Source organism: Salpingoeca rosetta (assembly GCF_000188695.1).
Source record: "Salpingoeca rosetta unplaced genomic scaffold supercont1.2, whole genome shotgun sequence".
NCBI classification, from domain to species: domain Eukaryota; class Choanoflagellata; order Craspedida; family Salpingoecidae; genus Salpingoeca; species Salpingoeca rosetta.
Window position 1 is genome coordinate 527,526 of NW_004754932.1, and position 22,500 is coordinate 550,025.

The window sequence follows — 22,500 nt, forward strand, 5'->3', positions numbered from 1 at the left end:
GTGTGTGTGTGTGTGTGTGTGTGTGTGTGTGTGTGTGTGTGTGTGTGTGTGTGTGTGTGTGTGTGTGCATTGTATGCTTGCGTTTCGGAGTTACTGCACCGCATCCAACACATCGAATATCGAATGTATCGAACGCATCGAGCAGGTCCCTCACACGCACGCGCACACGCACGCACGTACGCACACACACACACGCGCGCACACACACGCACACACGCACATCCTGCTTGTGCGTGCGCTGTTGCAGGTTTGACAACAGTTACTTCTCGAACCTGCTCAATCCCAAGGACGGCCTGCTTGTCCTGCCAACCGACAAGGCCCTGCTGGACTCGCCAACCATGGCCAAGTTTGTCAATCTCTACGCGCAGGACCAGGTGGGGCGAGGGATGGTGTGGGTTGGTGGCGTTGCTTTTGTTTGCCAGGATAAGAGGGGGGGGGGTTGAATAACACAGGGTGTTGTCGTGGTCTTTGAGGTTATTGGTTTGCAGTCATGGTTGTATGCGAAACAACCCGCTTGCCGCTGCCTCCACTCACACGTGCTTCTTTGTGTGTCTGTGTGTGTGTGTGTGTGTGTGTGTGTCTGTGTGTGTGTTGTGTGTGTGCAAAATGTGGCCGACGCCTTGCTTCGTGTGTGCAGGCCAAGTTCTTTGCAGACTACACTGCAGCGCACCAGAAGTTGTCAGAGCTTGGCGCCTTCTAGTGCACCAACGCGCTGGCCGCTGTCTCGGCCATTTGCGTGTGCTGTTCGATGGGGCTGCAGTGGTTTGTTTGGTGCTGCTGCGTTACGAGAGAACATAAACAGACATACAACCAATCAAATCCAGCATGCGAACAGTAATCCTGTGGGTGGATTTAAGCCGGGGGGGATGTTGGCATGGTTGAGCACATTGTTCAAAAAGTGCATGCTTGCATGTGATCCAGCAGTTCATCGAAAAGAGAACAACGCGTATTGCGGTGTTTGTTGATTGCCTGTTGTTGTTCGAGGAAAGCAAAATGTTAGGCTTGAGAGGACTCCCCCCATCCTTGCATTCCACCCTTGACTCCTCACACTATGGTAACAGAATTGCCGAAGTGAGAGTGCGTGCAAGAAACACAAAAAGGGCTTGTGCGTGTGTCTCTGCATCCCCTCCAGCTCTCGAGTTTCACTTCAAAGCTTCAAAGAGAAGCTCTTTGAAGCCTAGCACTTCACACCTGTCACAACTTCACCCGTTCACTGCACACACGCTACACACATACACAACTTGCCGACGCCACCATTTTTGAATTTCGCGGCAAAGGACTGGTCTGTGGCGTTGCTCGTTTTGGCCTTTCCCCTTCGTTCTCCTCTTGCTGTGTTTGCTGTGCGAACGTTGTGTGTGTGGTTGAGAGTGTTGACGTGGAACCGCCTGAAGCAAGCAAGCAAGCAAGCAAGCAAGCGAGCAACGAGTCAGCAAGCAAGCAAGCAAGCACGCAAGGACTTGTGCAGCCATTTCCTTCGTTCGTCGTACCCGTTCTCCACACTCCTCCAGACACACCAGCCACACCTCTTCCATCCTCCTGCTCCTGCTCCGCACACACTCCCAGCTGCCAGACAGCCAGCCGACCTCCTCTACTCATCCTCCCCAACCCGCCTCAACTTCAACTTGTTGGACTGTGACTGCGCCCGCTTCGTTCGACCGCCACCATGTCGTACATGCTGACGCATCTCAAGAACGGATGGCAGGTCGACCAAGCCATCATGGCGGAGGAAGACCGGGTGGTCATCATCCGCTTTGGACACGACTGGGACCCCGACTGCATGAAGACGGACGAGTGCCTGTTCAAGATTTCAGAGAAGGTCAAGAACTTTGCGGTCATCTACCTTGTCGACATCACCAAGGTTCCCGACTTCAACTCCATGTAAGTTGCCTCACCGTGCGTGCGTGCGCGTTGGATACGCATGCGCGTGCGTATGCATTTGTACGTGAGTGGGTGCGTGTAAACGAGCAAATGTATGTATGGACGTCCCCACGTGTGCGCAGCCGTTATCCCCTGTTATCCCTGTCATCGTGCCGTGTCCAAGCTAACGCTTTGCTGCGCTCTTGCGCCACCCACCACGCAGGTACGAGTTGTATGACCCTTGCACGTTGATGTTCTTCTTCCGGAACAAGCACATCATGATTGATCTGGGCACGGGTAACAACAACAAGATCAACTGGGCCTTTACAGACGAGCAAGAACTCATCGACATCGTGGAGGTGCGTTCGCATGTGTGCGTGCTTGTGCTTGTGCGTGTGCTTGTGTGTGCGTGTGCTTGTGTGTGCGTGTGCTTGTGTGTGTGTGTGTGTGTGTGTGTGCGTGTGCGTGTGCGTGTGCGTGTGCGTGTGCGTGTGCGTGTGCTTGTGCTTGTGCTTGTGCTTGTGCTTGTGCGTGTGTGCTTGTGCTTGTGCTTGTGCTTGTGCTTGTGCGTGTGTGCTGATGCAACCTGCATGACCCCACTTGTTTTTTCGTCGCTGCTTCTACCCCTGTTCTTCTGCGTCTGTTCTTGCCTCTCGCCATTCATATCTCTCACATCCATCCCTCCTTCCCCCCCCCCCAAACAAACGTGCAGACGGTGTACAGAGGAGCACGAAAGGGCCGAGGTCTCGTCGTGTCGCCAAAGGACTATTCGACCAAGTACCGCTACTAGCTCCTCATTGCTCCCCAGCTTCGCTTGGTGTGTGTGTGTGTGGGTGTGTGGATGTGTGGGTGTGTGGATGTGTGGATGTGTGGGTGTGTGGGTGTGTGGGTGCTTGTTGTGTGCACCGGTCCCTCTCCTCCTTCCTTCCCCTCTTTCTCTCTTTGTACAAGGTTCCTTTCCTCCCCCCTCCTCTTTCATCTCTGTTCTCGCATTCGCCCTGTCCGCCTGCGCGATGTGCGCGCACGTGTGTTCATGCGAGTTTCAATCGCGTAAATGTCATTGACTGAGAGCAAGCAGATCCCTACTGTGCATGCCCGACAGAAGAGAGAGAGAAGGGGGTGGGGGGGGGATGGGGGCAACATAGCAGGATGAAGGGAAAGCTGTGCAAGCGCGTTTGGCACGCATGGGAGTGGCGCGTCACGCACAACAATTACCACCATCATCACGCAAAGTCATATTCATTGACAAGGAACATGGGCATGTGTGCATGCGTGTGTGCGGCTAGTGGTTGATCTTGAGGGAGAAGTCGACGTGGGGGGTGCCTTGGTGGATCCACGAAGTGCTCAGCACATCCACAGCTGTGAGTGGGGGCGAGGGTGGTGGTGGTGATGGTGATGGGTGAGCACAAGGGATGCTTTGGTATAGTCTGGTGGCGAGGGAGGAGTGCATGCAAGGACGACCAGCGTCACAAACACACACACACACACACACACAGACAGACAGACGGGCGGAGAACGAAGGTGGTAAAGACAGACGAGCACACAAACAATGGACGCAGATGCTCGAACAGACATGCATGCATACATACATGCATACATACACACACACACCATCACACACCATCACACCGTCACACACACACGTGCAACACGTACACGCATATATACATGCATGCATACATACATGGGTGCATGTAGCTCTGGATGGACTCGACGGTGATGCCGCCACTGCCCTCCACGATGATGTGCGGGTGGTCGTCCTTGATGCGAGCGGCCGCGCAGCCAAGATCGTCTGGTGAAAAGTTGTCCAGCATCACCACATCCGCACCAGCAGCTGCAGGGGGTGGGGCGGGGGCGGGGGTGTTACACAAGTGGAGGTAGCGGTGGTGGGGGTGGGTGGGTGCAAGGAACACTGGAGGTTGTCGAGGTGATGGCGCGAGGAAACTCACACAGGCTGGGTGTTGGATCCCTCGCACACACACACACACACACACACACACACACACACACACACACATACACACACACACACACACATACACACACACACACACATACACACACCGATGGCTTCGCGGGCCTCCTCCTCAGTGCCGCATTCAACCTCAATCTTGACAGAGAAGCCGGCCATGTCTCGCGCCTTGCTCACAGCAGCAGGGATGGAGCCTGGTGCGCAGTAATTGTTAAATGATGTTGTGAGCATGGTCATGGCAACGTTAGGATCAAAGGTAATCGAGGAGAGGATGCGATCTGTGGCCAAATCACACGCAAATACATTCACACACACACACACACACACAGGCACGCACCTTGGCTCCAGATGTGGTTGTCCTTGAGCATGACCATGGAGGAGAGGTCCATGCGGTGGCAGTCAGCGCCACCAACTGACAAACAAACAAACAAAAGAACAAGCAAGCAAAACATACAAGCACAACATAGCAGCAGCACCATTTGTCATGTCAGCACAAGTGATCGTGGGACACATAAAAGCATGAATTACGCATCCAGCACAAACAGAGCACAGGTTTGTTTGCGGCCCATCGCAGCTCACCCAGCATGGCGTGCTTCTCTACCAGGCGAAACCCTGTGGCGTTATGCAAACACACAAACAGGACGAGGCAGACCAAGGATTGAGTTGCACAGTGAGAAACAAGCAGGCACGCACGTCGGCGCGCAGTGTCACAACAACAACAACAACAACAACAACAACAACAACAACAACAACAACAACAACAACAACAACAACAACAACAACAACAACAACAACAACAACAACAACAACAACAACAACAACAACAGCAGCAGCAGCAGCAGCAGCAGCAACAACAACAGCAGCGGCAGCAGCAGCAGCACCTGGGGTTGTCTTTCGCGTTCCAGCCACGACGCCCTTCCAGCCCTTTTCCTCCTTGAGCGAGATCATCTTGCGTGATCGAGTGGCAATGCCGGAGGCACGTGCCAGCGTGTTGAGGGCCACGCGCTCCCCCAGCAAGATCTTCCGAGCCTGCACAGATGAAAGGAGAAAGGGGATGAGGGTGACTAAAGAAAGCAGGGGGAAGCGTGCCGAGAAAACATTCAACTTGCCAAAGCAGCCACACCACAGCGACACACACACACACACACACACACACACACGTACACACCTCGCCTTGGACGGTTGCGACTTGGATGCGTTCACCAGGACTGGGAGCCAGCATCTCGCCTTCTTCCCGCTCCCATGTCACCCTATTCACCAACGATGTACATGTGCACACAGTGAACACACACGCATCGCACACGCGTATGCACAACCCGCACACACACACACACGCATCACACACACACGCACGCACACACACACACACACACACACACATACACGCATTGCACTGACTTGCAGCCGAGGTGGCGGAAGACGGCATCAAAGAATGGCCTGCCAGCCAAGACACCCGGGGACTTGCAGAGGAGGGTGGCGGTTTCCTGTTTCGTGCCAACCACAGCGCCCCCAATGTCAAAGGAAGGCACGTCCTCTGCCAGCCATGCCCGCACGAGCTCGTCCAATCTGCCTTCCGGAATCAAGCCGTCATACGCCTTTGTCCCTGCCGTCGTCGTCATATTGGCCGCTCGCGTCCTTCCTCTCTTGCTTGCTTCTTGTCCTTCTTGTTGTGTGTCAGCAAATCCATAAAGTTAAGATGTCCCTGTCAATGATTCGATGCACATTCAACACAACCTCACTCCTCCACCCAACAACAACACCCCCCCCCCCCCAATCGCATCCCCACCCACACAGTCGCAGCCACACAGCAGCAGAGAACCATGAAGGTGGAGGTGTTCCAAGACCCTCTCGTGTTCATTGAGCGCGTCGAGCGCTTCCTACTCAGGTCGGACCCCCATGGTCCTCTGTTCTTGCTCCGACTCACCTCGCTTCATTCCCCCACATCGCCACAGTACAGGCAATACCAACCACGCAAGACATGCATCGCCAATACGAACAATGCAAACCAAACACAAACACGTACCATCACATCCACGCATCCACGCACGCTCACGTGCTTTGTGCGTGTCGTTTTGGCGCTCATTGGCAGGGATGAACTGCAGCACAGCGGCATGTTGGGCCTCTTGCCCGTACTGGAGGATCTGCCAGACCACCGGCCTTCGTCCCTGCTTCTGGCGACCGTCTCGCTTGGCGATTCCGATGGGAGTGTTGGCGGCATCGTCCTCGTCGTCCTGCAATACAGCGCTTGGCATGGCATGCACGTTGCCCGCCTCTCCCAGGAGCCGGACATCTACGAGCCAGCAGTCTCAGCCCTGATCCAGGAGATGAAGGAGCGGGTACGTGACACCTCCACGACGCATGTTTCTGTGTTTTTGCATGCATCATCACTCGTGGTTGTTGTCATCGCAATTGCCTTGACAGGGCCCTGGTCTTCCCCTTTGTTTCCCTCCCCCTGCTCCCTTCCATGATTTGATCAGTGCCTTGATCAATACACGCTGCTGTCTTGCTCCTTGCTTTCACCTCAACAACACGGGTTACAACGTTGCGTGTTACCCTTGTTCTATGTTCTATTATCCTGCACCCCCCCCCCCCATCTTATCATCGTCGTCATCGTCCTCCTTATCATCGTCGTCATCGTCCTCGTCTCTTGTCGTCGTTTTACATGTAGGAGCAACACATGGAGGCGGTCATCTCCGACCCGATTACGGCGCGGGCGTTTGCGGACGCCGCTCTGGAGATGTCGGACTGGGCCGAGCGCGTGACGCATTCCCACACGCGCGACGTGCTGGTGCTCAAGAAACTGAAGAACAACAAGAAGCTTGCACCGGGCAAGCTCATCACCGTCGAGGCAAACGAGGCCGAGTCATACACGGAGAAGTTCTACGACGCACTCAACGAGCGGTGGGGTGACTTTGCGCCCATCAGCACGCAGTGCCGCGAGGCCCTCCGTGACGCCGCGTCGCACGGGTGGCTGTTTGCACACGTGTACAGGGACCACATGGTCTCCTTCTGCATGATCCGCCACGTGTCGTCGAGCAAGGCGCGCGTGACCACGTGCGTGACCCCACGCGGGTACCGCGGGCGCGGGTTTGGCAAAGCGCTGCTGTGCAACGCCATCAAGCACCTGCGCAAGGAGCACGGCATCAAGGAGGTGCTGCTGTACCAGGACGAGCACGATCCCGCACGTGAGCTGTACACATCCATTGGCTTCACCAGCGAGGCCACGTCGCACATCTACGAGGTGCTACTCAAGAGCGGTGCAGCGAGCAGCGCGCAGGACAAGCTGACGTTTGTCGGCGGCTCCAAGCGCACGTCGTGGTCGGCGCCCGTGCCCGGTGGCGAGATGGCCACCATGGGCAGGATCATGTCCAAGGGCTCCTTCGACGCGACAGCTCTGGTGCGTATGTGTGTGTGCGTATTTGTGCGTGCTGTGTATGTGTGCGCGCTGTGTGTGTGCGTGTGTGTGTGTGTGTGCGTGCGTGCTGTGTGTGTGTGTGTGTGTGTGTGTGTGTGTGTGTGTGTGTGTGTGTGTGTGTGTGTGTGTGTGTGTGTGTGTGCTGCGTATGTGTGCGTGTGTGTGTGCGTGTGTGTGTGCGTGTGTGTGAGTGCTGCGTGTGGTTCGAGTTTTTGAAACCACCTTCGTACATCCCTGCCTAGCACCCCCCCCCCATCGTTCCGCACCACAAGCACTCACACGACACCCGTGCCTTGTGTGCGCGCAGCTGTCCAAGGGGATGCGCGCGTGGACAGAGGATCCGAGCGAGGGCGAAGGCAACGGTGGCGACGATGACGACGATGATGACGATAGCATTGCATTCAGCAACACGGGGAACGACCAGCAGCGCACTGACAGCGAGGATGGGGGTGACGAACAGGTGCATGTGAACGACGTTGAGCTGACCACCAACAATGCTGACGGTGATGGTGATGCTGATGGTGACAGTGACGGTGATGGCGATGGTGGTGAGACGCTCACAGTTCCCGCGCAAGATGATGCCAGCGACGAAGAAGGGGAGGAGGAGGAGCAGGAAACGGACGAGGAAGAGGGAGGGGATGAGGATGAGGCGGATGCTCCCGGTCCTGACGCGGCTGACGACGATGAAGAGCGAGAAGTGGATGCCATTCCAAGCACTGATGGCGCTGCGGCTGGTGATACCAACAACAACGACAACGACAACAACGACAACAACGACAACAGCGACAACAGCGACAAGAATGACAATGATGGCAGCAATGACACCACTGCGGTGCCGCCGCTGACAAACACGCCGTCGTCGCCATCGCAGACACGCAGCTCCCGCCGCAGCTCGGGGTCCACGGAGCCCGCGTACGTGGCACTGCGCGACCTCTCCTGATGATGCCACTGGTGACGATGGCAGTGACGATGGCTTGATGAGAGGGGCTCAAACACATACGCTGCACAAACGAAGACATTTTTTTTGTACGCTGCGTCGTGTGTGTGTGTGTGTGTTTGTGTGCATTTCCTTTCCCTTGTTGTTATTTTTTTTTTTGATAATGGCTTGCCTACTTTCTTGCGCTGCCGCTCAGTGATGCGGGTACTGCTTTGCTGCTGTTGTTTCTCTGCTGGTGGCGTTTCGCACGGCCACACCCATCACTGTGCTTTGTATCTCATGACATGATTTGACTCCATTTCCTTCCATTTCCTTGCTCACATCACATTCCATAACATGGCGTTTCATTTTTCATGGGCCTCGGGCCACAGACAGACAGACACGCAAGCACAAGAATACCAGGCGGGCGAGGGAGAAGACAGCAAACAAACAAACAAACAGAGACATGAGCAAGAAGCAACGGTCGTGGGCACAAAGCATTTTTCGTGGATTTCATCAGGTCAGATAACAAGCAAACAACCAACCAACCAAACAAACAAGCAAGCAAACAAACCAGCAACCAGCCAGGCACCGATCTAAGAGGGAAGGAAGGGGGGGGGGAAGAAGGGAGAGCACTGAGCGCGGGGGTTGCTTAAGGGTCATCAGGTGCCAAAGTAGCGCTTGGAGAAGCGAACGGCCTGGCAGTTGTCCATCTTACGCGCGAGTGCAATGCGCACGTTGGGAAAGGAGCCCAGGACCCTATCGATGCCTGCGTCGGACGCAAACACCGATAGGATGATGATGCGTTTGTCCTCTGCCCCTTCCTTCACCAGAATGCGCAGCGCGTTGATGATGGTCGCGCCAGAGTCTGCACAGTGTGTGTGTGTGTGTGCGTGTGCGTGAGAGAGAGTGTGTGTGCGTGTGTGTGAGTACAGGTGTGAGGTGGAACAAGGCTTGATTTGGTTTGTTGGTTCGAGTGCACTGCATGTGCGCGTGTCGCACCAATGATGGGGTCGAGGAGGAGAATGGGTTTCTTATCAATGTTCGCGGGAAGGTGGTGGAAGTAAATCTGCACCACATGCACACGCACACATGCAGACGGGGGGGGGGAGCATGAGAACGAGGAGCGATCAGGTGCAGTGAAACACCAGGTAAAGCGTGCAGGTACAAAAACGAACAAACGAACAAACGAACTAACGAACAAAGTTTGCGAAACGTGGTCATGTGTGCCTCTACATCACATACACACACACATAGACAGCCACAGACACAGAGACACAGAGACACAGAGACACACACACGCACGCACAGCACAGACACACACAGACACACACAGACACACACATACACATACATCACGTGATGCTGACCTGGGGGTCGCTGCTCGGGTTCTCGCGGTCGCGCTGGATGAGCATGTGTCCCATGTTGATCGACTGCAGCGAGTCCCGCAGGCCTTGCTCCATCGCCTCACCTGCGCCACATGGTGCAAGAAGGAAGAGAGAGAAGGGGAACGTGGAGTTCGGTTTGGTGAGCTCGTGTGCGTAGGTGGATAAAGGAACTGGGGTAATCACACTCACACATACAAACACGCACCCGCAGACACACATGCGCATACGATTCGGTGACGACAGGTTGAACGAGCGCAAAACGTAGAGGGAACAAAAGCACGGGGGTTGCTGAAGGGAGCTGACCTGCACGCATGATGCTGATGCCACACGGCTCTTGCACAAGCTTCAGGCCTTGAAAGGGATGGCCTGCCAGTGGTGATGCGCACAGTGAGGCAAGACAGAGAGACAGAGAGAGTGTGTGAGAGAGAGTGTGTGTGTGTGTGTGCGTGCGTGTGTGTGTGTGAGTGAGTGAGTGAGTGAGTGTGTGTGTGTGTGTGTGTGTGCGTTAGAGAGAGAGAGAGAGAGAGAGAGAGAGAGAGAGAGAGAGAGAGAGAGAGAGAGAGAGTGTGTGTGTGTGTGTGTGTGTGTGTGGACACTACCAGCACCGCATGGCAAACGCACAACGCACATGAACATCCACGCAATACTGCAGTCACGCCGAGTCACTTGTTGCAAGACCCAGTCACCACACTCACCCACACTGCGCCCGCCCATCCGCCAACCCACGTTCCACGTACCTGATGGCGTCTCCACGGTGTGATCCTCCATGTCCAGGAAGTTGATACCGGCCTCGATAACCAGCCGGATCTGTGGAGGCAAAAAACAAGCAAACAGGGGAGAGCAGTCGCGTTGTGAGTCAAGGGTCAGCAGGGACGCGAGCGATGCAGGAGCTCCAATTGCCACAGCAGAGGCTGATGCGCGGACGGCAGCACATACCACGCGTCGCGAGAACTGGACAAACTCCGTCTGCGGCGTGGACCTGCTCAAGGTGGTGGTAGCACACAGCAGACAACAAGGGGAGGGGGAAGGGCGCAGGAGTTGAGGCCACATTCACAGCTTTGAAGTGCAGATGAATGGAGCAAGGCCAGAAACGCAGCAGCAGCAGCAGCGGCGGCGGCGGCGGCACGGCTTACTCGTCCAGGAGAGCGGTGATGATCGCCTCCACATTGGGCGTCTGCTCCAAGACGCACACCTAACAAGCGTGCATGTTAGTGTAGTCGTGGATGCATGGTGGTTGAGGTTCGTGTGATTTGAGCACACTCATCATCAAGCACTGCAAATCGATCTGCTGGCTGGGACCACGTGCTCTTGATGCAGGACCTAGCTGAGCAAACCACTGGCTCACACGCACACACACACACACATCCACCGAACGTGCATGCCAACAACCAGCCACCTAACACCAGCCGTGCACGCACCACACCCCAGGTCCACCCACCCATCCACCCAGCCAGCCATCCAGCCAACGGCCTGTTTGTCGTGTAACGACACAGCACACAGGCCCAAGCAAGCAAGCAAGCAAGGGCGCGAAAACCACCACCAACGACCAAACGCACGCACCCGTTCGTCGCTGGCCATGCTGACGGGTCAAAACAGCATAAAATGTAGCAACAGGCAAACAAGCAAAACACGAACACGAGAGAGACACCGCACAGCTGCAAAGACACTCACGTCTCTCGCGTCTGTCACATCTCACACCACTGCTCACCACTCACCACCAACCTCCACACCCACACGCACGCAAGCGCGATGGTGTCGATTCGCACGGCAACGGTTGATGATCTCATCAACATGCAGCACTGCAACCTGTTGTGCTTGCCAGAGAACTACCAGCTCAAATACTACCTCTACCACGGGCTCAGCTGGCCGCAGGTCAGTGTGCGTGTCGTCCGTGCTGTGTGTTGTGTGGTGTGTGTTGTGTGTTGTGTGGTGTGTGGTGTGCGTGCATGTCGTTTTTGTTGTGTATGTGTCGTGTGTGGTGTGCGTGTGTTGTTGTGTCGTGTGTGAACGCGAGCTCACGGGTGCTTCATGCTGATGCTTCCATTTTCTTTTACGTTCATGTGTTGCAGCTGTCGCACGTTGCCGAGGATGAGAACGGCGACATTGTTGGTTATGTGCTCGCCAAGATGGACGAAGGTAGGTGTGATGGGGGTGGGGGGGGTTTCTGTTTTGAAACTCATGCCTCACCAACCAACATGACGTTTGTTCCCATCTCGACTGCATGCGCCTCACCTTGTTCTTTCCGCGGTTTCCTTCCCCGCGCGGTTGCCTCGTCCTTTTTGTTGTAGAGGGTGGCGAGGTGATTACTGGCCACGTGACGTCGCTTGCTGTCAAGCGCTCGCACCGTCGTCTCGGCCTCGCGCGGAAGCTCATGGACCAGGCCGCTCAGGCCATGGTGGACAACTACAGCGCCAAGTTCTGCTCCCTGCACGTCCGCAGAAGCAACAGGTGCGACCTGCCTTCCTGTGCTCGTGGTCATGTGGTTGCGTGTGTTTGTGTGTTTGTGTGGTTGTGTGTTCCTGTGGTCGTGTCGTTGTCTGGCGGCTTCGTGACTTCCTTATGGCTTCCTTGTGGCGTTCTTGTGGCTTTCTTGTGGCTTGCTTCTGGTTGTCTTGGACGTTCGTTCTCCTGCTGTGGCTGCCGTCGGCTCACCTTGCATTCAACACTTCTGTCTTTGATGGATAGGGCTGCGCTCAACCTGTACAACAAGACTCTCGGCTTTGAGTGAGTTGAATTTTGAGGGAGCAGCAGCCTCTCCTTTGTTGTACACACACACACACACACACACACACACACACACACACACACATACACACATGCACGAGAACATGAGGGCTTGCCCAAGCAATCCATCCCACCATCTCCCCTCATCCCTTGCTATTGCCCCTCTTCCCCGTTATTCCTTCTCATCCTCCCGTTATTCATTGCCTTCCCCCACCCCCAACACACGCAGGATCTACGACACGGAGCACCGCTACTATGCGGACGGCGAAGATGCGTTTGCCATGCGGCGCGACCTCAGTGAGGGCGTCATCAGACCCCCGCGCTCCGCAACCAAGAAGAGCAGCAGCGAGACACAGGATGGTGATAAGGCCACACCCGCCGCTGCTGGTGGTGATGGCGCCAGCACACAAGCCAGCACAGAGCAGACTGCATGACGCACCGCACTGCACAGTGTTGTGGGATGTGAATGGAATGGCAGTGTGTGTTGAGACCCGCTTGTGAGATGTGCCCATTGTTGTTTCTGGTCGTCGTTGTTTACATAGCTTGGCCTCTCATGTGTGTGTGTGTGTGTGTGATCTTGTTCGTGTTCTTTGTGTGATGTGATTTGCTGCATTTTCGTTGGTGCATGCGTGTATGAATGCACAGTGTTCTGCTTTGGTGTTGTGGTCGCTGCAGAGCCGTGAGTTAAACTGCTTGCGTTTACTACCGGTGCTTTGGGTTGTCAAGATACACTCACCTCAAACATCGCGTGATGGGAACAAGCGAAAGCGAAAGCGAAAGCGAGGCACACACACACACACACAAACACACACAAACACACACGCACACATAAACACACACACGCACACGCACACACACACACACGCACACATAAACACACACGCACAAACACACACGCACACATAAACACACACACGAACACACACACTCACTCACTCACACTCTCATAGTTATGCCTTCTTGCTACCATCGCCGGCACTGCCATCATCAACATCTTCCAGCATGCGCAGACTGTCGTCCAACAGCGCAGCACCAGACCCACTGCCCTCCTCACTGCTCGGCGCCACCACAGACCCCTGGTTCAGCCGGAACGTCAGCTTGGGCATCGACTGCACGGGTGTTGCAGGGGCGCCCTGTGCTGGCCCTTGCACTGGCGCTCCCGTTGTTGTCGCAGCTGTCGCAGGTGTTGCTGGTGTTGCCTGTGCTGTTGTTGGCGTGGCTGGTGGTAACGCACCACTGCCAACACCGGTTGTGCTTGCGCCCGTTGTTCCTGTTGCGCTGCCCAGCGGTGTGCCAGTCGCACCACCCTCGCCACTGCCCACGGACGCATCCTTACCAAGACCCGTCGCCGTCGCTGCTGCTGCTGCTGTTGTTGTGGTCGTGGCTGCACCACCGATAGTGGACGCGGGCGAGTGTGGTGCTGTTGTCAGCGGCGTGCCAATGCCAGGTGTTGGTGGCGCTGACGGTGGCATCTTGCCGCCTTTGCTCTGCTTGCGCATTAACCCAAGATGCACCACCTGCCGCTCCAGCTCGTACGGGTTGTTCTTGTCTTCCGTGATCATGTCATCCACGTCCTTTCGCATGTGTTCTGCGGTGGTGACCAGGGCAACCGACGGACCACCCGCGACGCGCGCAGCCTCAATTGCCTCACGCACGGCCGTTTCAAACTGCGTCAGGCTCCTGAACTTGAGCATCGCCGCACGCCCTAACACGTCGTCCAGCGTATGCTTTGCTTGCGCCTCTGCTGCGCGCCTGCTCTTCCCGCGGCCAGGCGGCACTACCGCCTTTGCCCGGCTCAGCTGCACCAGCTCTGCATACTCCTCCTTGGCCATGACCCGCATGAGAATGTTTTTGAGCGTCTCGTTGAGCTTGCGAATTGCCGCCTTGTGCTGCACGCGAAGCGACGGCGGTCCCGTCCCCGTTGCGTCCGACGCTGCCTCAGAATCCGCCCGGCTGTCACCGGCCAGCGACAGACGCACGCGCAGCGGGCCACGCGCCGTCTCCTTGTCCCCATCACTCACCGCTGTGCCTGCAGCTGCCGTTGCTGCCGGCGCTGTCGTGGCGGGTTTCCTGCTGCGTGCGGATCGCTTGGATGTGCGCGATGTCCGTGAAGATACAGAGCGCGCGTCATCGTTGTCGCCGCCACCGCCCGTGTCGCCAAACACGCTGCTGGCGCCGTCTGCGCTCGCCTGTGCACGCAGCGCGGAGGAGGTACTTCCACCCCGCGACTTGGCTCGCTTCGCCGGCTGCTCAGCGCCGCCGCCACCGCTGCTGCTGCCGCGCTTGGCCGTCCCCGCCTCGCTGCTCTGCTGCATCAAGCTCATGTTGAGCCGAAGCTTGGTTCCCGTGAGGGCCATGGCCGATGTGCTCGTGTCGCTCACCGCCAGCGAGCCCTCAATGTTCTGCACGGGCGCATTCACGCCGTAGCGGCGGTTGTGCTGCTGCTGCTCCGCCAGTCTCGCGCGCGTCTCGAGCACATACGCGCTGATGACCCGTGGGTCCTCCACCGTCTCCACACGGATGGTGAACCACTCCGGGTTTGCGCGTGCGTCCGAGGGGCCGACCTTGCCCTTCTTGTCGCGGTGCTCGGGCTTGAGCGTTGCGCGGTAGATCTTCAGCTTGCGTTTGGGCCCCGTCTGCTGCTGCTGCTGCGATGGCGAGGGTGACGGCGACCGACGCTCTCCTTGCGAATCGCCGCCGTTCTTGCTCTTTGAACCATCACCATCACCGCTGTTGTTGTTGTTGTTGTTGTTGTTGTTGCTGGTGGTGATGGTGTTGTTACGAGCCTGCTTCTCTTCATGAGCATTGTTGTTGCCGTCACTGCGACCCTGCTTGGCATGGTGCTGCTGTTGCTGCTGTTGTTGCCGTTTCTTCTCCCTCTTCTTCTCCTTTTTCTTTTTCTTCTTCTTGTCCTTCTTTGCCTTCTTTGCTGCCTTTTTGCTCTTCTTCTCGTCCCGCTTGCCCTTCACGCTGCGGGCAGACACCACGCTCGCCTGTGACTCCGACACCAGCGACTGCGTATCGTCCTCCCTCTCGTCCATCTGCTTGGCGTACCTTTCCTTTGCTTGCTGCTGGTTGGCCTGTTTTGTGCTGTCGGCACCACCACCGCTTCCACCAATCTTTCCTGCGGCTGCGGCTGAAGCTGTTGCTGTGGTCGAGCGGTCCGTGTCACCCTCGCCACGTGTCTCTCCCTCACCGCCTTCATCATCGCCGCCCTCGTCATCGCTCGGCACCTCCTCGATGCTCGCCAGCGACCCGTTCTGCCCGTCAAACGCCGCCTGGCAGCGCGACTCAAACTTGCGCCGGTGCATGGCCACAGCCGAGTTGCTGTTGCGCGCATAGTCCAGCTCGACCGACGATGTCTTTGCCTCCTCCGTGGCCTTGCGCCGCACAATGCCAATCACGTGCCAGCGAGGAATGCCCTCGAGCTCGGCGTCCGTCATGCCGTAGCGCTCAATCAGGATCTTGCGGGCCAGCTCGAGCGGCAGCTTTCGCAGATCCACGGCGTCATCGCTCTTCTTCTTCGCGTTGGGATCATGCACGCGCGCGTTGGAGGGCTTCTTCGCAATGCGCACGTACGACATGCCCAGCTTCCCGCCCGTGCCAGTTGGGTCTGCCGAGCCAACAATCGCCAGCAGGCACTTGCTCTGCACGCAGTCCACAAAGTCCTGGCTGAGGCACCACGGCGCCACCTTTGCCTCATCAACGGCGCCCGTACCATCGCCACCGCTCTCCTTGTCACCGTCTTCATCATCGTCGCCTTCGTTGCGCGTTGGCTCCTTGCGCGCCTCGTCTGCGGCCTCGGCAATCAGCGCCGTCTTGTACCCCATGTCCCTCAGCCGCTGCTCGGCAGCCAGCATGCTCTCGTACGCGCACACTTCCTCCGGTGTGATTTTCGCCTGCAGGTCGTACTTGGTGGGCAGCGAGTCCAGCTTCCACTCCCACGAGCCGTTGTCTGCACCGTGCCGCTGGAACTTGGCGCACTCCTTCAGCACGCGGCGAATGTTCGTGTCGCTCTGGTCTGGCATCGCCTTCTTCACCGCATCCATTCGCACGCGTGGGCGCTCCTGCCTGTGTCGCCTCTTTCGCGACCGCACTGTCCGCTTGAAGAACATGCGATACACAAACGCCTCCAGCCGCTTGCGCTGCAGGTCGGACGCCGCCTTGCTGTTGGGCGCGGGCAGTGCCATCTTGGGCATGAGCTGGCCCACCACGAAGATGTCGCCAATGTAGCGCACGTGCAGCTCCTTTGTCTGCGGGTTTCGTGTGACGAGAAAGTCTGTGCCACGCATGTGGTGCGCGTAGGCCGGCGCGCGGAAGAGGTTGTTCTCAAAGGCCTGCACTGTCTGGCCACGCGCCATGCGACCGAGGAACGGCGAGCCGTCCACCTTCTCAATCGGGATGAGGATGCCGTATGGCAGCGGCTTGTACGGGGTTGGGCCTGGCCGGTGGAAGTTGCGGATCACGGTGCACATGCCTGGACGCATGATGAAGAAGGGGTGCTCCTCGCTGTACTCTGCCAGCACGACCCGCCCCGTCTTGGCCGTGATGTCGTCCGCATCAAAAGGACTCGTGCCAGTCGCCCTGAACGCAAGAGACAGAGAGAGAGAGAGAATATTGCATATGCGTGTTTGGGTGTGTGTTGTGTTGTGTTGTGTTGTGTTGTGTTGTGTTGTGTTGTGTTGTGTTGTGTCGTGTTGTGTTGTGTCGTGTTGTGAAGGTGTGTGTGTGTGTGTGGTGGGTGAGGGAGTATTGCAAAGGTCAATAGTCAGGGAGCGTACAGCAAACACACGAATCGGCCAGCGCACAACAATCACAGAGGGAAATTAGCAACCCACGCCATCAGTGCGCACCTCTGCATCTTTGGCTTCCTGTTCTGTTCGAGGAGGTTTGCGTTCTGGAGCGGGCTGCGTTCGTTCTCCACAATGTTTCGCAGCGTCGGCCGGTGGAAGTACCGCAGATCCCTGCACGCACGCGCACGATTTGGTGTGTGTGTGTGTGTGTGTGTGTGTGTGTGTGTGTGTGTGTGTGTGTGTGTGTGTGTGTGTGTGTGTGGAGGGGTTGTTGATGATGGGTTGGGTGTGGGGTTGATGAGTGGAGGCAACTCACCAACACGGGAGGCGAGCCGCAAGCATGAGGCACCACACACACACACACACACACGCACACACACATGCACACACATGCACACAGCGCTGCAGCGTACTTTTGGGTGAGGTGGGTTGGGAAGAAGCGCTCATCGAGCTTGAGGGCCGGGTTGGCGTGGGTGACGGGCCGGTCAAGCATCATGTTCGACCAGTGGTACGGATTCTCTGCGCAAGGGGATGATTTTTTTGGGGGGGGGGGAACGTGTGTCGATGAAGTGAGGGCAACGTGAGTGTGTGAGTGTGTGAGTGTGTGAGTGTGTGAGTGTGTGAGTGTGTGAGTGTGTGAGCGCTTGAGCATGTGTGCGCGCAGCGACGATGATATCGTCACAAATCACAACGGTGAGAGGAGGAGGACACGGCAGCTCACCGTGCTTTGTGGCGTAAAAGCGATCGTTAGAGAGGTTGAACTTGTCATCCGCTGGAGTGAAGATAAGGCGGACATGTGCCAGGCAAGTAACAATGTGGACACGACAGCGATGAATGAGTACGGCGTATTGTTTTTGCACGTTTCTGAGTGTCACTGTGCACGACAGGCCGGTTCGCAGTGGCAGAAAACCACACACAACGCGCCCATCGCGACACACACACACACACACACACACACATGAAGGCCACGCACTCATGAAACGGGTGTCCTTTGGGGCCATTGCCTTTGCAATCTCCTCCAGCTTCCAGTCCGGGATACGAAGGCGACCCTTGTTCTGCTGCAGGACATACTCGACGCGCCGCCGCGGCCGCGACACAGCAAAGTCAAACACCATGTGCGGATCGTTCATGTCAAGCACAATCTTGTGTGCCTGCAGCCAGTGTAGGAGGAGGAGGAGAGGGGGGGGGAGCGTGAGAGTGGAAGCAAAAATGGTGGTGGTGGTGGTGGCCGGCAGACACGAGGAAGAACTTCGTAGCAGTGAAACATCCACGAACCCTTCCCTTAGGGCCATGTGTGTGTGTGTGTGTGTTGTATTGTGTACCTGCTGGAGCATCTTCTGGTGGACCAGTTCTGCCTCTGGGTCCATGTCATCTTCGCTGTCGTAGAGCACCTCATCCTCCCATCGCGTCGTCGCCATCGCCGTGTTGAGCGGCTCAAGCACGCTGAACCGCCTGGTGGTGGTGGGAGTGGTTGGTGTGAGTGGTTGGTGTGAGATGAAGGAGTTGGTGTTGCGACAAATGGGTGCGGAAGCAGGGCAATTGCAAACACACACAATCACACACACATAACACACACACACACAAAACACACAATCACACAAAACACACAAAACACACAAAACACACAAACACACACACACACACACAACACACGCACACACAGACGGCAAGCGTACTGTGGGAGGTCCATGGGCTTGTGCTGGTCCTGCTGGACACAGTCTGTGACGTCGACAGTGTATGTTGCATCAGACTGGCCACCCACGAGGAAGCGGCGCTGTGACGCTTTGGGATCAGCTGCACGTTCGGATAAGAGGAACAGGCGACGTGAGGCGAGATGAGGGGAAGGGATTGATTTGGGTGGGGGTTGTGTGTGCGCGTGCGTGTTTGCACGTGTTTGTGTTGGCGAGGTTGAGGTGTGGGAATAGGCAAACAGGAAACTCAAATGCAGGAATGCGTATTCTGTGTTGTGAGTTGGGAAGGGACAAAGGACGCGCAAATGTGCCCACCATGTCTTCGCGTGGCGTTGCTGGGCTGCGACCTGCAAACAAGCAGAGTGTGTGGATACGTGAGAGAGAGAGAGAGTGTGTGTGTGTGTGTGAATGAGTGAGTGAGTGAGTGAGTGAGTGAATGAGTGTGTGAGTGAGTGAGTGTATACGTGAGCATGTGCAGAAGAAATGGCAAACAGGAAAGAACAGACACAACCGCGAACAAGGAAGAACAGACACAAAAGTGGCTTGGTGTGGAGTGTGTATGACGTACTTTGACTTTGAGGAGGCAGCAGCACCACCACTGTCAGCTGCCGCTGCTGTTGGTTTTGACTTTGGCGGGTTCTTCTTCTTCTTTGCGTCCGCCTGTTTGTTCTGCTGTGGGACAGATGCGCATTTCGGGGTGGTAAGTGCTAGGGATGGGGAGAAGAGGACGTGTCAACATAATGTGTTTGCGTCACATTCATGGCACCCACAGATGAACATGCTGTCGTGTGTGTGTGTGTGTGTGTGTGTGTGTGTGTGTGTGTGTGTGTGTGTGTGTGTGTGTGTGTGTGTGTGTGTGTGTTTGAGCCACCTCTGCTGCTCGTGGTCTGCCTCGCACGCGTCGTTTTCCTCGCGCAATCTGCACAGATGGTTACGAACGGGTGGTTGGTGTTCAGAAGGGAGAAGGTCAGTGGGAAGGGAGCACGTAAATAACAGATGTGACTGGAACGTGATGGAAGATAAAGGACAGCAATGAACGAGTGAGCTGATATTGGCAGCGGCATGCGGTAAGGATGGTGATGACATACCCTGGCCTGTTCTGCCTTCTTACGCTCCTGTCATGCGAAGCAGCCGCAGCAGCGATTGGGTGTGTACAGTGGTGAGGGACGAGTGCAAAGCAAACAACAAGCAGGAACAGGAAAGGAAGAAGGAACTGATAAAGCAGGGGGGATGGGTAGGGGAGTAGGAGTGGGAAGGAGCACACATACACATGCACATACACAAGCACAAGCACACACACATACACATACACATACACATGCACGTACACACACATACGCACGCCCGTACCTCCTCTTCGCGCATGCGGATGGCGTTGAGGCGCTTCTGTGCAACAATCGCTGCCGTCTCCACCAGCTGCTGTCGACGCGTCGTCTCGTCCGGCTGCGAAGCGATCAAGTGATGGTGGGGCAGGCGGTGCATGGGGACATGGGGTGATGAAGGGGGAGAGAAGGAGAAGGGTGCAGTTTGAGTTGGCAGGTTGGCGGATGTGCGGCCGATGTGCAATTTACGCACACGCACACGCACACAGACACAGACACACAGACACACACACGCACACACACAGACACACAGACAGACACACAGACACACAGACACAGACACAGACACAGACACACACACACACGAACCACGTCTCCGAGGAAGCTGTCTTCGGGCCCCAAGTCCTCGGTAAATTCGGAAGATGAGGCTGGCGATGATCCAAGCGCGCTGTCCAGCGATGACGATGGCTGGGCCTTGATGCCGTGCGATCGGCCGTGCCTCAATTCCCCATTGCGTTCATCGTGCTCGTCATGCTCGTCGTCTTCGCTCTCTGAGATGATGTCGTGTTCCCACTCGACCTGGCAGACGAGCGGAGGGCCCTCCATCTTCGGTGCCGGCGGCTCGGTGATGATGGGCACAGCCGCAGAGTCGCCGTGCCGCATGCGCAGGACACGCGGGGGAAGCAGCTGCGGCGTTGGGATGACGACAATCTTCGACTCCTCGCGTGACGCGGCGGCAAAACGCGGCAGGCGCGGACCACGTCGCTTGCGTGGCTTGAACTTCTCAAACAGGGCAGCCTCATCCCTGCGCGCGCGCGCGCGTGTGTGTGTATGTACGTGTGTGTGTGAGTGTGTGTGTGAGTGTGTGTACGTGTGTGTGCGTGTGTGTGTGTGTGTGTACGTGGGTACATGTGTACGTGTGTGTACGTGTGTGGGTGCATGTGTAAGTGCGCACGTGTGTGCTACGACAGGGGAATCAAGCAACAGTTTAAGCAGACGACGGTTCCACGTACTCCTGGCGCTTCACGTAGAGGTCTCGACCCCGTCGCTCCTTTGCCATGTAGTCGCGATACTGTTTGTGCAAGCGCTTCTCCTCCTCATTCAAGTCTGCGTATGAGTGTGCACGTGTGAGCTGTAACAGAAGAGCGGAGATGTGACAGGCATGTGGAGCTTGGAAGGTGGCGTTTCACGCAGTATACCTCACACACACACACACACGCACACACGCACACACACACACGCACACACACACACATTGCAGGTACCTTTTGGAGGGGGTCCACTCAGCTCCGTGAGGCGCAGGCGCTCGCCGTACCAAAAAGCAGGAAACCAATGGGCCAAGTCACGCTCTGCCCCATGGTGTATTGTCATCATCATCATCATCATTATCATCGTTTGTCGTGGTCAGTACGCCAGGTCGTGTAACAGGAGACAGGGAGAAAGGGGAGCAGGGGAGGGGAGGCGGCAGAGAACAGATCGAAAGGGCAACACACACACACACACACACACACACACACACACACACACACACACACACATGCACACACACACACACGGCGAGGCACGCAGGCACACGCACGCAGACGCATCACCACCCTACATTTTCTTCATTTGGCATTGCGTTGTTGCACACCTGCTTCGATGTCTGCTTCGGACATGGAAGCCTTGAGGTTGGCCACCTCCTTCAACAGCGTTTCATCCTCGCTTGTGTGGGGCTGTGCAGGCTCACCATCGCCCTCCTTCGTCACACCAGCAGCGCCACCACGGGCAGCAACATCGCTGGCCACGGCGGCATCTGCGACTTGCGCAGTCGCCTCCATCATCACGGTCATCGTCTGCTGTTGGTGTGCGGAAAAATGAGATGCTGTGTCGTTCGCGGAATTGCGAATGCTCTTCACGCAGTGCACGCACTTGTGGGTTCAACCAAGGGGTCAGAAAATAAAAAAATAGTTTGTAATTTTTGCTCTGTGTGTGTGTGTGTGTGTGTGTGTGTGTGTGTGTGTGTGTGTGTGTGTGTGTGTGTGTGTGTGTGTGTGTGTGGTGTGTGTGTGTGTGTGTGTGTGTGTGTGTTGTTACACTCTCTCGCTCTTGTTGTTTTGCGCCCTCTCAAACAGCAACGCTTGTTCAGATTGGTTCATTGATTTGATCCATGCCAGGCACGAGACAACACAGCACACAGCCGAAGCTGGCGACGAGAAGGAAGTGCGACAAGTGTTGTTGTGGTACTCAGGGAGCCGCCTCCATGGCCGCGCGAAGCAGCTGGACGAACCTGAAGAAGAGGGAAAACAGACACGTGAGATCGTGTTGCATCATTTGATCAACAACGTCCACCTCTGCACACACGCATGCACAAAATAAATTCAATCACAATCACACATACACACACGCACACATGTGTTTCACACGCTGCATACACGTGTAT

At 56.4% G+C, this 22,500-nt stretch overlaps 8 protein-coding genes across 8 annotated transcripts in view; 4 read left to right on the top strand and 4 right to left on the bottom strand.

The window, feature by feature from the left end:
* The window catches only part of PTSG_11630 (uncharacterized protein), a gene marked incomplete at its 5' end in the record, with an annotated part of 1,684 nt that extends 860 nt beyond the window's left edge, over positions 1 to 824 (top strand). The window contains 2 exons of the mRNA XM_004998107.1: positions 248 to 374; positions 638 to 824. Coding sequence (XP_004998164.1) covers positions 248 to 374; positions 638 to 700 — 190 coding nt within the window. The 3' untranslated portion in view covers positions 701 to 824. The remainder of the gene's footprint in view (positions 1 to 247; positions 375 to 637) is intronic.
* Positions 825 to 1,248: 424 nt separating this feature from the next.
* On the top strand, positions 1,249 to 2,940 carry PTSG_00697 (mitosis protein dim1). Its single transcript, XM_004998108.1, has 3 exons — positions 1,249 to 1,878; positions 2,081 to 2,216; positions 2,570 to 2,940. The coding sequence occupies exons 1-3, from the start codon at positions 1,664 to 1,666 to the stop codon at positions 2,645 to 2,647; spliced, it is 429 nt and encodes a 142-aa protein (XP_004998165.1). The 5' UTR covers positions 1,249 to 1,663; the 3' UTR covers positions 2,648 to 2,940.
* Positions 2,856 to 5,531, bottom strand: PTSG_00698 (nicotinate-nucleotide pyrophosphorylase). The gene is made up of 8 exons (XM_004998109.1): positions 5,228 to 5,531; positions 4,998 to 5,079; positions 4,711 to 4,858; positions 4,409 to 4,441; positions 4,167 to 4,241; positions 3,922 to 4,023; positions 3,542 to 3,691; positions 2,856 to 3,216 (listed from the first exon to the last, which is right to left on the bottom strand). The coding sequence occupies exons 1-8, from the start codon at positions 5,446 to 5,448 to the stop codon at positions 3,140 to 3,142; spliced, it is 888 nt and encodes a 295-aa protein (XP_004998166.1). The 5' UTR covers positions 5,449 to 5,531; the 3' UTR covers positions 2,856 to 3,139.
* A 61-nt stretch (positions 5,532 to 5,592) lies between these two features.
* PTSG_00699 (uncharacterized protein) lies at positions 5,593 to 8,562 on the top strand. Its single transcript, XM_004998110.1, has 4 exons — positions 5,593 to 5,714; positions 5,919 to 6,165; positions 6,498 to 7,226; positions 7,552 to 8,562. Exons 1-4 carry the CDS (start codon positions 5,650 to 5,652, stop codon positions 8,182 to 8,184), a joined length of 1,674 nt encoding a protein of 557 aa, XP_004998167.1. The 5' UTR covers positions 5,593 to 5,649; the 3' UTR covers positions 8,185 to 8,562.
* Positions 8,563 to 8,767: 205 nt separating this feature from the next.
* Positions 8,768 to 11,144, bottom strand: PTSG_00700 (uncharacterized protein). Its single transcript, XM_004998111.1, has 8 exons — positions 11,109 to 11,144; positions 10,682 to 10,740; positions 10,485 to 10,527; positions 10,286 to 10,355; positions 9,852 to 9,914; positions 9,531 to 9,631; positions 9,163 to 9,229; positions 8,768 to 9,028 (listed from the first exon to the last, which is right to left on the bottom strand). The coding sequence occupies exons 1-8, from the start codon at positions 11,124 to 11,126 to the stop codon at positions 8,823 to 8,825; spliced, it is 627 nt and encodes a 208-aa protein (XP_004998168.1). The 5' UTR covers positions 11,127 to 11,144; the 3' UTR covers positions 8,768 to 8,822.
* Positions 11,145 to 11,155: 11 nt separating this feature from the next.
* On the top strand, positions 11,156 to 13,041 carry PTSG_00701 (N-acetyltransferase). The gene is made up of 5 exons (XM_004998112.1): positions 11,156 to 11,420; positions 11,618 to 11,684; positions 11,837 to 11,996; positions 12,234 to 12,272; positions 12,502 to 13,041. Exons 1-5 carry the CDS (start codon positions 11,298 to 11,300, stop codon positions 12,704 to 12,706), a joined length of 594 nt encoding a protein of 197 aa, XP_004998169.1. The 5' UTR covers positions 11,156 to 11,297; the 3' UTR covers positions 12,707 to 13,041.
* Positions 13,042 to 13,130: 89 nt separating this feature from the next.
* Positions 13,131 to 21,922, bottom strand: PTSG_00702 (uncharacterized protein). The gene is made up of 16 exons (XM_004998113.1): positions 21,712 to 21,922; positions 21,344 to 21,427; positions 21,092 to 21,185; positions 20,448 to 20,883; positions 20,107 to 20,199; positions 19,845 to 19,871; positions 19,628 to 19,675; positions 19,325 to 19,428; positions 19,072 to 19,103; positions 18,742 to 18,859; positions 18,388 to 18,517; positions 18,039 to 18,216; positions 17,787 to 17,837; positions 17,479 to 17,584; positions 17,126 to 17,236; positions 13,131 to 16,856 (listed from the first exon to the last, which is right to left on the bottom strand). The coding sequence occupies exons 1-16, from the start codon at positions 21,908 to 21,910 to the stop codon at positions 13,223 to 13,225; spliced, it is 5,445 nt and encodes a 1,814-aa protein (XP_004998170.1). The 5' UTR covers positions 21,911 to 21,922; the 3' UTR covers positions 13,131 to 13,222.
* Positions 21,923 to 22,197: 275 nt separating this feature from the next.
* PTSG_00703 (kynureninase) overlaps positions 22,198 to 22,500 on the bottom strand; it is a 4,324-nt gene continuing 4,021 nt past the window's right edge. Inside the window, exon 16 of the mRNA XM_004998114.1 lies at positions 22,198 to 22,347. Within this exon, the coding sequence (XP_004998171.1) occupies positions 22,305 to 22,347 (43 nt within the window). The 3' untranslated portion in view covers positions 22,198 to 22,304. The remainder of the gene's footprint in view (positions 22,348 to 22,500) is intronic.

Coding starts and splice junctions, on each gene's coding strand:
- PTSG_00698 (XM_004998109.1), bottom strand. CDS start 5,448: ATGACGACGACGGCAGGGACAAAGGCGTATGACGGCTTGATTCCGGAA. Junction 4,242..4,408: donor AGAGAAGCACGCCATGCTGG/GTGAGCTGCGAT, acceptor TTTGTTTGTCAG/TTGGTGGCGCTGACTGCCAC. Junction 3,217..3,541: donor CCAGAGCTACATGCACCCAT/GTATGTATGCAT, acceptor CCCCACTCACAG/CTGTGGATGTGCTGAGCACT.
- PTSG_00701 (XM_004998112.1), top strand. CDS start 11,298: ATGGTGTCGATTCGCACGGCAACGGTTGATGATCTCATCAACATGCAG. Junction 11,421..11,617: donor ACGGGCTCAGCTGGCCGCAG/GTCAGTGTGCGT, acceptor CATGTGTTGCAG/CTGTCGCACGTTGCCGAGGA. Junction 11,685..11,836: donor GCTCGCCAAGATGGACGAAG/GTAGGTGTGATG, acceptor TTTTTGTTGTAG/AGGGTGGCGAGGTGATTACT.
- PTSG_00702 (XM_004998113.1), bottom strand. CDS start 21,910: ATGACCGTGATGATGGAGGCGACTGCGCAAGTCGCAGATGCCGCCGTG. Junction 19,872..20,106: donor TCCGCATGCGCGAAGAGGAG/GTACGGGCGTGC, acceptor TTCGCATGACAG/GAGCGTAAGAAGGCAGAACA. Junction 19,104..19,324: donor GCTGCCTCCTCAAAGTCAAA/GTACGTCATACA, acceptor GCTTGTTTGCAG/GTCGCAGCCCAGCAACGCCA.
- PTSG_00700 (XM_004998111.1), bottom strand. Junction 10,528..10,681: donor ATCACCGCTCTCCTGGACGA/GTAAGCCGTGCC, acceptor CACCTTGAGCAG/GTCCACGCCGCAGACGGAGT. Junction 9,230..9,530: donor ACCCGAGCAGCGACCCCCAG/GTCAGCATCACG, acceptor CATGTGGTGCAG/ATTTACTTCCACCACCTTCC.
- PTSG_00697 (XM_004998108.1), top strand. CDS start 1,664: ATGTCGTACATGCTGACGCATCTCAAGAACGGATGGCAGGTCGACCAA. Junction 1,879..2,080: donor GTTCCCGACTTCAACTCCAT/GTAAGTTGCCTC, acceptor CCCACCACGCAG/GTACGAGTTGTATGACCCTT. Junction 2,217..2,569: donor AACTCATCGACATCGTGGAG/GTGCGTTCGCAT, acceptor ACAAACGTGCAG/ACGGTGTACAGAGGAGCACG.
- PTSG_00699 (XM_004998110.1), top strand. CDS start 5,650: ATGAAGGTGGAGGTGTTCCAAGACCCTCTCGTGTTCATTGAGCGCGTC. Junction 5,715..5,918: donor GTCGAGCGCTTCCTACTCAG/GTCGGACCCCCA, acceptor GCTCATTGGCAG/GGATGAACTGCAGCACAGCG. Junction 7,227..7,551: donor CCTTCGACGCGACAGCTCTG/GTGCGTATGTGT, acceptor GTGTGCGCGCAG/CTGTCCAAGGGGATGCGCGC.